General features: G+C 40.3%; 1 protein-coding gene across 1 annotated transcript in view; it reads right to left on the bottom strand.

The window, feature by feature from the left end:
* Positions 1-13245, bottom strand: part of LGR4 (leucine rich repeat containing G protein-coupled receptor 4) — a 62328-nt gene that overhangs the window by 26850 nt on the left and 22233 nt on the right. Inside the window, exons 5-6 of the mRNA XM_026850683.1 lie at positions 4443-4514; positions 2788-2859 (exon numbers count right to left, since the gene is read on the bottom strand). Coding sequence (XP_026706484.1) covers positions 2788-2859; positions 4443-4514 — 144 coding nt within the window. The remainder of the gene's footprint in view (positions 1-2787; positions 2860-4442; positions 4515-13245) is intronic.

Here is a 13245-nt window from a genome sequence, read left to right as displayed (position 1 = left end):
TAACCATCATCTTTATTTCCACCTAGGTATGTTTACTGGGCTTGTTAATACATACAGTGTGGGAACTGTCTTCCTACAGAGCTCGAAATTGGAGCACATTAAGAGAGAAATCGGATAGTTCTACAGGAGTTCCAAACCAAATGATTATCAATATACTATAAAGTTTTATGAGCAAGTAATTTGTGTCTTCACCAAGAAAAAAAAAAATCCCCCTAAAGCCTACTTCAGAGCAAACTGGGAAACTGCCAAAAGAGAGTCAGTTAAGTGATGTTTAAACTTGCAGGTTTTAGATGGAGATTATATATTAAAAAGGCAGAAGCAGGTTTTCTAACATATATTCTGCAAAGAGTTATTTGTTTTAGAAGGTCACAGCAGCTCAGGAGCTTTAAATCCATTTTCGACACAAATTCCTTTGGGGGGGGGAATATTTTTTTCCTTTTATTTCCCCTTTTGTTTTTTATATTAATAAAGCAGCATGCTGACACGTTTCCATGCTCCCACACAAAATTCAGAGGACCAGTCCTACATTCCTTTGCCAGAAGGTGTTCCCTACATTAGTGGGGGATATGCATAATTACACTGTAATTTTATGAGTGATGAAATTTGTTAAAATGATAGAAAAAATTTCTGGTGAAGTAAACAAATTGCACAGGAAAAATGCTTTACATTTCTGACTACATTTGTCTCAAAAACCAATTTATTCTCAAATTGCTGCCAATCCTAACAAACAATGGTGACCTTGCAACGCAGACAGATACCCTTCTCCAGAACGGCGAGGGGACAACCACAACAGTGGAAGGAAAAAAAAAAAAAAAAGCCTTTCTGAGCTTCTAACAGTGATGGACTTCCAGACTGGCTTTGCTCACCCTATTTCTAACAGGTATTCTGAAATCTCAGGTTGGTTTTGCTCAGGAAAAGAAGGACTTGGCAGTGCTCCATTAACGGCTGGACTCAATGATCTTAAAGGTCTTTTCCAAACTAAAAGATTCTATGATTTGATGTCAAGAGATTATACTGGATACATTATACAAAATACATAATCATTCCACGATTTTTTTCAACAACTAAAATGTCTGCTTTTTTAAAATGGCTCTAACATCATGTTCTTTCCATTCATATTAAAAATATATTACTTTAAGAAAAAAGGTAGATGCTGGTTTAATTTATGCCTTCATTATTTTTCCCTTAATTTTGTCCCTTCCCCTTTTGCACATAAAATTATCATCAAACCAGCAACTGGAGATTTAATATTTTAAGCTTTAATTAGAGAACAAACGTTACTGTAAATAAGTACAGGAAAAAGCACGTTCATTGAAAATGAAATGGATGATTTGCAGACAACAAAGGTATTTACTAAAGTAGTTTCTTTTTTTGGCATCACAGAAATGCTGGAAGCCAGGAAGGAGTTTTGTTTTGTTTTTTTAAATAATTACTAAAGGGTTATTCGCATCGTGTAATTTGGAGGATTTTTATTACACAGTATTTGCACGAAGCAGGCTGTGGCCCTCAGACCAAGGAATTCTTTCTTCCACACACACTAAAACACGAGGGAAACGGGGACACTGAATTCGCAAAATGGCTGCAAATGGAAACCTGCATCTGTCCTACTCCTGGGTCCAGAAACCTGGAAGAGTCTGTGCCAGCTTGTGGCACCAAACCTGGCTGCTCTCTCCTGCTACGAGCTGTGTGCTCCCCGGTCTCAGCGCCGTGAGCAGGAGGTGCGGGCTGGGGAGCAGCCCAGCGGGAGCAGCTCTGGGGCTGTGCTGGGAGGTGGCACGTCCCCACGCCGCACAGGCTCCCGGCTCCCCAGCGGCATCCTCGGCAGCCAACCTCCTTCTGCTCCGTGCCGCTTACTGGGCTTTGCTCAGATGGAAAAGGCAGGAATACCCGAGCAACTGAGAAGGTAGTGGCCAAGATCCAAGTTTAGGGAACACAGAAAGCACCTTTGCAAAAGTTGCACAATAGTTTGCAAAGCTCTTTTGCAAAACTAATTTTTTTTTTTTTGCAAAACTATTCCATAATCTGATGCAATACTGAAAGAAACAGGATCTTAGGCCAGAAACCTGAAGTTTGGCACAGAGTGAATAGACAATATGCCCTCTCTCTCTATGCAGGTAAGCAGAAAGGAGGAAAAATTTTGAAGCCCTTCCCCCCTCCGCCTCCTCATCACAGTGATAAGCATCTACCACCTAGAGAGCTGTAACTAACTATTAAGGTCTGATTAAGATGCTTTATAAAACATAATAAGCCATGAGATAGTATAAGCACATATGAAATATCTTATGAGCAACTAGCAATAAAGGCTGAGGTGTTCATAACTGTCTGTGTGATTTCAACACCTTCCAGTAAAACCAATACTATGCGCATCTCAAGCAATACTCCTTCCCAGAAATCCTTTTTCCTCCTCCGGATACGAAAGACTCAGACATGATTCATTTTTGCACAACATTTTAAAATTGCTTAAACACCTTAGGACATGCAAGAAGGATAATAAATGTTTAAACTCCACTACCACTGCATTTATACAACAATCTTGTACCTGCGTTTGGGTTTTGAAAGACCTTGGATTTGGGTCACCCCACCAAAGATGACAAACAAAATTCCCTAGAAACTTTAATTGGGAAATTTTGCTCCAGTTGAAATTGCAACATCAGAAAGTCCAGGTACATTATTATGCATGCATGATTATACTTCAGAACTCTAAACAATGAAGCAAACGTGTACAATGTGACTTGAAGTGGAACTTGGAGAACAATACAAGAACAAAAGCAAAATAAGAAAACTTACAAGGACTGTAAACCGCTTAATCCTCGGATGGCCTCATTAGGTACAGTCTTCAGCTGATTGTTCTGTAGGGTTCTGTAAAAATCCAGTGTCAGTAAAGCAGCATTTGACAACAATCTTTATCAGCAGTAGAGGTGACAGAAGAGCCTATGGTCCTGTTATGGTTTCACAGATTTCTAGTGTACGTAAGAGCATGTAGAATTATCGAGACCAGATACCCAAAGGCAATGATGAAACAAGAAAATGGTCGATTACAGTTTTATTTACAACTCATTAATTAAGTGCATTCATTTGCAGAGAACAAGCCTGTGACATAAACACTGAAATTCCCCTGAGAACTCACTGAAGAGGTTGAACAACTTAACACTGGTACAAATTCGCTACAGTGAATGACATTTTCTTATTTTCTTGTGAAATCGTCCTACAGATGCAACAAAATACACAAACCTCTAATTTTTCCCAAAGCCGCATCAATACACAATGCATTAACAATCTAATTTACGGAGTGTGTTCACAACAAAGCACCTCTGGGCACAACATTAAAAAGACACAGAATGAAGCTAGAGCCAAGCTGAATTGTTATACCAGGGTGTTTTTTTTAAGAAATGCTCTATGGGACAACAAATTGCATGATGAGTTCTTTTACAAAGAGGATGTAAATAACTGAGATCTCTCACACTTCATAAAACCTTGTTGGATTTTGGTGCATGCTGGGGTAAAATTCAAGTGGACAAGTTAATTGTTAATAAATATCCAAGTCCCAAAATTTTCAAGAACTGCTAGAATTTCAGGGACCTTTAGCACTGAGCATCTCGATGGAACATACCTTCAACAGTCTTGACACTCTGCATTGAATTTACAAAATATCATATTAAGTAGCATTGCAGATGTGCAGTTTCCTAATCTGTACCCTATTTATGCTTCTTTCTTTACATCAGGGTCATTTTCCACTATGTTGTAAAATATATGTTTAATTAACTATATATTACCCTACTAGCAATTGGAACTATTTACACATCAGCATAAATGCTACAATTTCTGGATATAGGTTTTTAAAACCCCAAGCAACAGAAAGCTCTTTTTATCCTTAGCTATGGAAAAACAGTTGAAAAAAATTTTCTCTCAAAAGAAAACGGGGTATGGGAAACTGGGTACAAAATTAGCAAATTTTTTTTAATTAAAACCTTTTTTCTAATAGTAAGTGCTTTTCACCTATAGAAGCATCAAACTATAGAAATTATTTTAGTCACCAATAGGCAACAATTCAAAAGTCACAGTGTTTCAAATCTCTGTAAATAGTGGTACTATCTGATAATGTCAGGGCACCTGATGGAGTAAGCTGAGGGAGTGACCAATAAAAAGCTTTACATGTCCTTTTTTATGAATTTTTCCTTTTTAGGACTGTTCTGCTACAAGATATATTTCAGAAGACTAAGCATTCTAATTAAATGCAGTAATTACATTTTAGTCAAGTTCACCCCTGCTCATCATCACTTAGAGCAGGCTTTGTAAAAAAAAAAAAAAGAGTTAGGAGACTTGTAAGGGGAGCAGGGGGGTGGGCACAAAAAAAAATTTCCTCCAGCCTACCAGTAAACAGGCTGGCTGTGCACTAAGAAAGCATACAGCTAGCTATGAAGTTCTAAAACCCAATTACTTACAGAACTTTGAGTTCTTTCAACCCAGACAAGGCCTTTGGATGGATAAAAGAAAGGTCATTGCCAGCCAGTCGCCTGGAAAAAAATTGCAATAATAATTTCAGTCAGAAAATACAGTACTTCTACAACTAACAAGGAAAACCACCAATACATCGAATCTTGCAAGTAATTATGCATTTTGCATTCAATTATGCCACATCTATGATCTTCCGAGTTTGCAACAGTTATTTTAGGAATTGCACATTTTTAACAAGAACAACATTACTCAGCCTTATGGACACACTTTTGCAAACATGCTAGAAAAAAAAAAACACAGCCCAGGATGATAAAGAATTTTCTTATGGTACTAGGTTTGAAAAGTGCATTTACCAACTCTTAACATGATATTCTGGCTTTCAGCATTGCTCTGCTGAAACACGTGCTATGGTACCCATGTGTTTTTAATCTCTATGGCAGTTTCTAAAGAAACTATGCAGTTAAGTAAAAAACAGTTAGATGCTAGCGTGACATGGGCAAAAGTTTCCATGAGATTCCCAAATCTTAAGACGATATTTGCAAGCAGGGAGTGATGTTCGCAGTGCTGACAATCGACAGGATGCCTGCTGACATTACCAAGACATAATCTTGGAAATATTTCATCTTTTTGGTGAGTTATCTGGACAAGCTTTTCAGGAAAGAAAACTGTTTTGGGGGAGGGAGAAAGGGATCAGGATCCTCAGCCGTACTCTCTCTCAAGATGTGACTTTGTGTTAGTGTCTAGCAGTCCAAGTAAATAGTGAAAACCACCATGATATTAAAAGCAATAAATACAGAAGACACTGCAGAACACAAAGCAGGAAAGCAGAAACAGCAGCCAAAAGAGCTGCTTTCAAATAGCTCATTCCCCCTTCCCGCATTCCTTTTTTTTTTTTCCTTCAACCTGTTTACCTCTATCCTGACCAGCAGACCCTGTGTGGTCCGACCTTTGTTGAGCTGCTAATAGTTGTGACAGAAGGTATTTTATTAAGGGTAAAAGACAATAATGCAGAACACCTGTTAATCCATAGCTGCCAAAAGCTGCCCTCATTTCAGGCAAAGTATTTGCTTTCAGACTTGGTTTCCTATCCAAGCTAAGCAAAAACAATGTTGGAGAAGGTTGTACAATAAAATCATCCAGTGGAAATACTATGTACAATGCAGTGAGTGTTAATAATTAAAAAACAGTCAATGGGCTTTAACAAATGTTACAGAACACCAAAACCCACCTCTGCTGTTACAGGGCACTGTGAAGCCAGCTAGTCCCACTAAGGGGAAAGCATTAGTTCAAAGAGGCAAAATGAAGGAAACAACAGGAGCATCGTCTAAAGTATCAGCCTGCCAGGACTTAGCAACGTTATTACATTTTTATCTTAGTCTCTATTTCCAATTACATAAAAGAGATCACCTAAAGCATTTGATGCCTACATAAATCTGCTTGCAACAGAATTAATGACTTAATAAAATGCTGCCTGATAGGGAGGATGCTAGTTATATTTATCAAATACATTTGTCAAAGGTAGATGCTTTTATTTATAAACCCAAGGAGAAGAGGACAGCTTCTTATCAACGGGAAGGTGACAGCAGCAGCAGATACTACTCGATTTCAGAAAACTGTGTTACTGTCATTTGTGAAAGATGACCTTGGTATTAACTCCTTGTATTCTCATGCACACCCCAATCATCATAGCTATAGCTCTGACATCATTACAAGCATGCTTAAATCTCAGATTTCTGTCTTAGAAAAAAAACGTATCTCCTGACTGCTGAGAAAAGTTTGTCTGCGTGGCTTGTGTATAACCAAACAGCTCTGAAACCGCAAGCAAAATAGAAAAAAAACCAAAAACACGATGTATACTTATTCTTGAAATTTCCTATCTGCAAACCACCTCAGGATTTCAGAACCGTGACATGATTTTTCAGATACTTTGAATTTTTATGATGAATGAATAATTCCAGATGGCAACTAAACACTCCCCTAAAATTCATTTTCTTGTCAGTAGCTGTCCGATTCAACTGTATTAACTTTATCGGGGGGACGTGGAAGGAGGTTTGCAGTATTTCATGGCTGGCTTTCTAGCAATTCTGTGAGAAGTTCACTGTAAAGAAATATTGATGAAACACGCTGGGTCTCTATACCATTGGGCCACTGATCTGCAGAACACGTTTATTTTAAAAAGTGTTCAGTAACATCAAAATAGAAATCCTTAAGTGAAATTTAACTGAGGCCGTAGCACGGAATTATTTTGGCACTCAAACACTACTAGTTGATGTTGATTACCTACCACACACATCAAGAAGCAGCAGCCCCGGTCTATGGTTGAGGCAGCTCTGCCCAGGTTCCCTGTTAATCAGGCTGGTGTGTGGCTCGTCAGGCATCTGCTCTAACTTCTCCCTCCCCCTCCAAAGAGGCTGGGGATTATGATTTGTTTTAAAAAAAGCTAAACTAAATCCAGTTGAATACCCTCCCCCATTCTCACTGCGTGTCACTAACACAACCTACAGAGCACTGGAAACAAAATACAGCTGAGCCAGAGCAAGGCTTGCGTGACTTCAAATAGCAAGACTTCGCCTACCTCAAGGCAACTCCTGTTTATTCAGCCTTTTTGCAACCAACCAACAGAAATAAAAACCCCAAAAAAACCAACAAAAAAACCCCAACCAACCAACCCTTGCAATCCATTACATTTCCGTTTCTTCTCCATCTGGCAGCTTTCCAGGAAACAGGATACAACTAGCCAAGTGTGCAAAGGCTTTACTAATCAGATTGCCAAATATACATTTATCATTCACGTCCTAGCCTTGGGGAGCGTGGCTGCTTGTTCGGAGGCTTCGACTGCAGCTCTCCAGCAGGCAAAGACCAACACATCGCACATTGCTCTCAACATGCTTCCCTCTGCTGCAGCATGCAGCAGCTGGGAGGATGGAAAGATTTCTCTTTACGTAACTAGGTTCATTTTAAAAGAGAAACAGAAAATTGGTAGGGTAGAATATCGTCCATGTACAGCATATAAATTAAGACGTCACTGAAACCATCCAGTCAGGTTTCCCATGTTACTTCCTTTCAGCTGTCTCAAAAATAGTCACATTCAGATTTTCAAATATAATGTTTAAACCAGTTACAATATTTTAAAAGCACCTCTGTTCCTCTCTTTCTGTCTCTCTCACATAAATGGGCCAAGGAAAATCACAGCTTTATCAAGCCCCAAACTCCAGCACAACAGAGAAGAAGGAAAATTTTATCTCCTTGCAATGAGACTGACTGATCTGCTTGGGACCAGCCCATGGTGGGACAACTCCATGCTGTTACGAAGCTACCTGAAGGCAGCCCCACATTGACACTGCCGAGAGCAGAGTACTCATCCTCCCCTTCGAGTGGAAGAGAGTCTCAGAGACCTGGTCTGAAAGTCCATCTGAAGTTACTGAGCCAACGTGAATCACCAGCTCTTTCTCCAAAAGGCAGAGGACTGTAGAACAGGTCCCTCCACAAAGACACTACAGACTTTACTTAACAGACAACTGTAAAGTGCCCTGCTACGCTACAGGCCACAAAAACTTAATTAACCATGTTTTACTTCTCAGGGTACACAGACACAGGAGCAGGCAGCATCTCAAGTGTGGTGTAAATGTATCACACTGACCAAGAGTACTGCTAACCTGATCGTGACTCCCCTCATTTGGAAACTCTGCCCAGGACTGCAGATATCCTCAACTAGCCCAGCCGAGTTACAGAAGCTTGGAGGCTTCTGCAGTGGAGGAACAGTTGTAATGTGTGACCACATTAGTACCTTTCTTCTAGGTTGGCAATCTCCTTGTAATTGCTTGGTATTGAAAATTGTCATCCTCTATTTTTTTTCTTTAAAAAATAAAAATTGAGTGTTTCAATGGGACAAAATTTCTGCAAATTTGGACAAATTCAAATAGACAAAATCAATTTCAGCATAGCAGGATAACAAAGTAGGACACACAGAGGACAAAATACTTCTGCTATCCTGTCATATATAGGTGAGCAATACTCTTTAATCATTATTTTAAGTGACACAGCAAATGATCTCCAGATGTAGAGGACACCTTGTTGTTATTACAGAAATCAGGCTACAGTCTGGCTGGGGAATAATCTTCCATGGTATCTCATTCCAAGAGTAAACAGCAGGCATGGCTTTTTGCACTGAAACTCTACAGAAAAGCAGCAAAGACTGTTTTCTCTCTTTTGGGAAATTAAAACGTCTGCAATTACAAGTCTGGCAACCCGGCTGCACATTAACTGAGCCAAGTTAATCACTGGTGTCACCCCAAAATCAGGGAGGATGTCCCAGGGATACATTTTCGTCTCTAACAATTAAAATCATCACTCTCATTTTGACAGGATACAATACAAACTTCTTGGAAACCTCTCTGTTTCTCTTGCATCCCAGATGGTGGTGAACTTCAGGTTACTTGAGCAAAGAGTTACATCTCCTGTTCTTCCAAATTGGATCTCGTGCACATACACACACTGGTTTTGCTGTAGGGTTGTGGGGTTTTTTTTTCCCCCTTTGGCGGTATTCCAGTATTGTCCTAACTATCTATCCATCTGGTTCCTGGTAACGATACACTGGCTACTTTTTCCATGGATCAAGTGTAATCTTACTTCCTCACTGAAAATTCCAATAGTGACACAGACTACAATCCTGACACATTGTAATGAATCATCTGATTTATTATTTTTATTTCTACATTAGCTGCAGTCTGGTAAGACCCAAGATTCCTAATTCAAGATCTAGTCAATGTTGACCTTCCACATTCCTTACACAGACCGTCCTTCACTGCCCCTCTGCCCACATGACATCTCCTTTTAGCTCTCCAACTTTTACCTATTTTCATCCCACTGGAAAATATTCCATTGCTTCCCCACTTAACACTTCTGCAGTTTCTTTCCTTTTTTGCTGTCTTACATTAAATTATTCTGCTGTCCTAACGTGCCTGTCCCCAAGATTGATTTTTTTCAGTTCTTTGTGCTCCCCACACAAACTTGACTGTTTCTTCAGGTTCTCTTGCAACAGAAGTAACCTTTGAAAAATGTCTTGCAGACACACGTGCGGGGTATCACGGATTACATTTTCTCAAACTTCAGAGCTTCGGGTTCCACTTACTCCAGAAACACAGCTACTTTGGAACAGAATTCCGTTTTCTTAACAAATGATGCGTAGTTACGTGCTACAATTTCTTCACCACGGTTTGAAGCTTTACACAAGAGGTACCTGCAGGAAAACACGAGGGGCTCCCTGCTTGTTCTGCAGAGATATCCCCTGCCTGGCAGGGCACACGCCTGTGCAGACAAGCTCCTGCCCAAGCTGGGCAGCTGCAGAAGGGGAGGGACTGGTAAATGGAAGCTGTATCACCGGACTAAACTTCGCTTTGCTTATCTGCGATGAGCAAACAGCCCCTTTGGGACTTTTGTCAGCTGCAGCCTGCTGCACTGCTGTGAAGCCAATCAATAACCTACAGATTACTCCCAATTCTTCCACGCCACTTTAGCATAACTAAATGGATACTTTATTCTGCTGCTGCTAATGGGAAACGCATTTGTCCCCTTCTTTTCCTGCAGCAGTTTCAGTATTATACAACCTCAACCGCTATTTATAAAATCACGAGTACGTAAGCCAAGACACATCAGGACTGAAAAAGGAAGCCTGTAACTACAACCAGCACTGAAACTGTACCACCTCCTTGCAGCTGAGTAGGCACTTCTCACCCTGAGCTTTCCCTTTCTAACATTTACAGCTTTGTCAAAGTTATACTGAACTTCAAGGTAATAGATTGTTTTCAAAATGCATCTAAAATTTCTAAAAATTTAAAATGTCTAAGCCAACTAAACCAACTGATGACAAGAAGTCTTGTGCATAAGTTCTACTGTTAAATTGTCATCAAGAGTCACCGGCACCCACTGCAAGACAAAATATGGCTCTATGACATTGCTTTTCATGGACTATTAAAGAAAATTTATAGTTATTTTTTTTACTTGTTAACAAGAAAATAAATTACACTGGATTTTGAAGAAAGCAAGCATTCCCACCTGCGCAAAACATGCTCTATCATTCAATTTGCAAGCAGTATCTATACTGGGGCAAGACCTCCATGAAGTAGAGCCCATAGGCTACAACACATATGCACTGAAGGAAATACATGTTAACCTAAAACCATTATAATACAATATCAGCCGCTGAAGCAAGCTGCCTTTGTAGTCCCGACCAGTGTTCTTCAGCAAAGAAACAGAAGTTCACAAACATTTTCTAACATGGACGTGTCTTAAACATAAGCAACAGTTATCATGTTGTCTTGAAAATTGGTAATGGCTAGTCTACAGGAGTAATGACAAGTTGTTGCACTGAGCAACTTTGATTCCTCTCACCTCCAAAGCAGAAAGCAGAATATGTTTTATAAAATGCACTGCCTTCTCCCGGATTGCCTCTGCACATCTTGCAGTGTCATAACAACTCTTCTCTGCTCTACCACAGGCCAGGTAGACGTTTCCCTCACTAGCTCTCTCAAGGCACTTGGGTGAGTCCGCATACGCTGATCCAGGTTCCACCACTCTGGATTTCAATTTCCCTCTAATTTCTCACCGCACAAATAGCAATCGTTACAGGCACAATCACGTTTAGTTGAGAAGGAGCAACCCAAGACAAATATTCCACCTTCCTCACCACGATACCCAAACTTAAATACTTCAGTGCCAGAGTAGGGGGAGCTGGCTGGCTCTCAGCATTTTCTTTCTTCTTCCTGTCCCCTCAAAAAAGCCATGTCTAATATTAAACTTCTCCTTTTTGCTGTGGATGCTGAGAGGCTGGGGTCACTTAGGTGCGCTTATGGGAATGGCTTCCATAGCAGTGGGCTGGCTGCGGAGAGAGCAGAGGGGGATTTCTGGTTGACAGCTCCGGTTCAGAGGACTGACACTTTGAGAGCGATCTGTGGATTCAATTCCAACTGCATCACAGGCCAGCACAGAGAGCAACATGCAAGGGAGATGGGCTCTCTGCTGCCCAGATTGCTACACTGAAGCGACAGGAGCTCTGCCACTTGCCCAGCCTGTAAAGCAGACACACAGAGATGAAAGTAACCAAGCTCAGTTTTGATCAACTGGGATGCAACAACTGCATCGACTACAGATTTGTGCTTTTAGCAGAAACTGCTATTAGTGTGCTCAGAAGGTTTCCAAAATCATGAAATCTTTTGATGGCTGCACATGAGAGGGTTAAAAAAAAGGCTGTTGAGAATCTTCAAAGTTGCTTCGATCTGTCAATACTGCCTGTCTCCTGCCCTGGCATTTACTGGCTTTCCAGGCATGGGATCTTTTGAATGACCATGCATTTAGCAAGTGACACTGCAAAATGTCGAAGTGGATTAAACCCACCTATATTTAGCAACTGAACGTCTGTTACCAGTTTCCTAACCACTTCAGATACATATTGGGTAAATACAAGACCCAGGTTTTATAGACACCTTCACAATGAATGTCCTTAGAGAAACGGGAGTAATTTTCAATACGATTTTTTATTTCAGATGTAAATCAACTGTTAACTTTCTCCCATCTGGGGAAAAAAAAAAAAAAAAAAAAAGCAGCAAATATTTTATCAGAATCATGTAGAATTTTATATAAGGAGGGCAGGAAAATAACTTTACATGAGTACTGGTTACGACTTCTGTGCCAGAGTAAGATCTGTCAACTCTAATTAGGCAGGAGTACCTCAGTACTCACAAAAAATATACCAAAATACAACCACACAAGAGGGGGGGAGGAAAAGACATGAAAGAATGACTTAATTCCACACCATACCTTCTTATGGTGACACACAGTGTCATACCACAACACTATGATGACAATGTACCCAATTACTTTTCTCAGAGTACAGGGATAATGCATTTACCTCCAACATACAGGATTTTTCTGTTTTTTTTCTGCTTTTTTGTTTGACTATTTAAGGCTTTTGGACAGCTACACGTGACTTCTTGAGGCTTGAGCCTGGAACTGGCTACCTGCTCGCTTGCCCATGTACATCTTTTGTCCCACCCTCCCAATTCCTGAAACCAAGAGGAGGCGGCGGACTGCACGGTCCAAGCACTGTTTAGGGGACTCTACCTGGAGCGATCCAGCCCGAGAGCTTCTGAGGCTACCAATCAGCCTCCAGAAGTTTCTTATCTGGTTTATACGTTCAGACAGCCCCAACCTGGCAGCTCAGGCAGCATAATAAATTCAGGCTCGTAAGACGGGTCTTGAAGCATAACACCACAAAGTTCAGCCTCCAGGCCATTCAGCTAAGCCAGCTTCTGTGTGTGTGCGCATGTGAAAATAATGCTGAACGCTGAAACTTGAAGGTGACAGATAAGGAAGAAGTTTTGTTTCCCTCTAAAAGTACTTGCAGCAGAATAACCAGTCTTGGGATCTCTATACACAACCACGGCAAATTTTTAAATTAATATGTAGCAACAGAAACTGGAAAGAAACTTCCTCATCTTCTAAAAACAATGGAATTTACTCAACCTACTAGCATCTGTCCCTACAAACAAGAAAAATACGCAACTGTTAAGCACAGCAAGAACCTTCTAAGCTACAGAAATGTTATTCTTGTATCAGCAGGATTGATACTCACCCAGAATCAAACTGATTTAAGACTCGCACAGATAAGAAAACATTAATTAAACACAGGTTGGCCAACATCATTTAGCATCTAGCGCAGACCAAGTAGGTGATGTTTAAAAATATCTTAGCTGACTGTGGTTAATTCTACTTGGGAGTCTTTGCCTAAAGGTT

Source organism: Athene cunicularia (genome assembly GCF_003259725.1).
Source record: "Athene cunicularia isolate RWA chromosome 5 unlocalized genomic scaffold, athCun1 chr5_part3, whole genome shotgun sequence".
In the NCBI taxonomy this organism is placed as follows: Eukaryota; Metazoa; Chordata; class Aves; order Strigiformes; family Strigidae; genus Athene; species Athene cunicularia.
The sequence above is the reverse complement of the archived record's forward strand: the minus strand, read 5'-3'. Positions and strand labels throughout refer to the sequence as shown.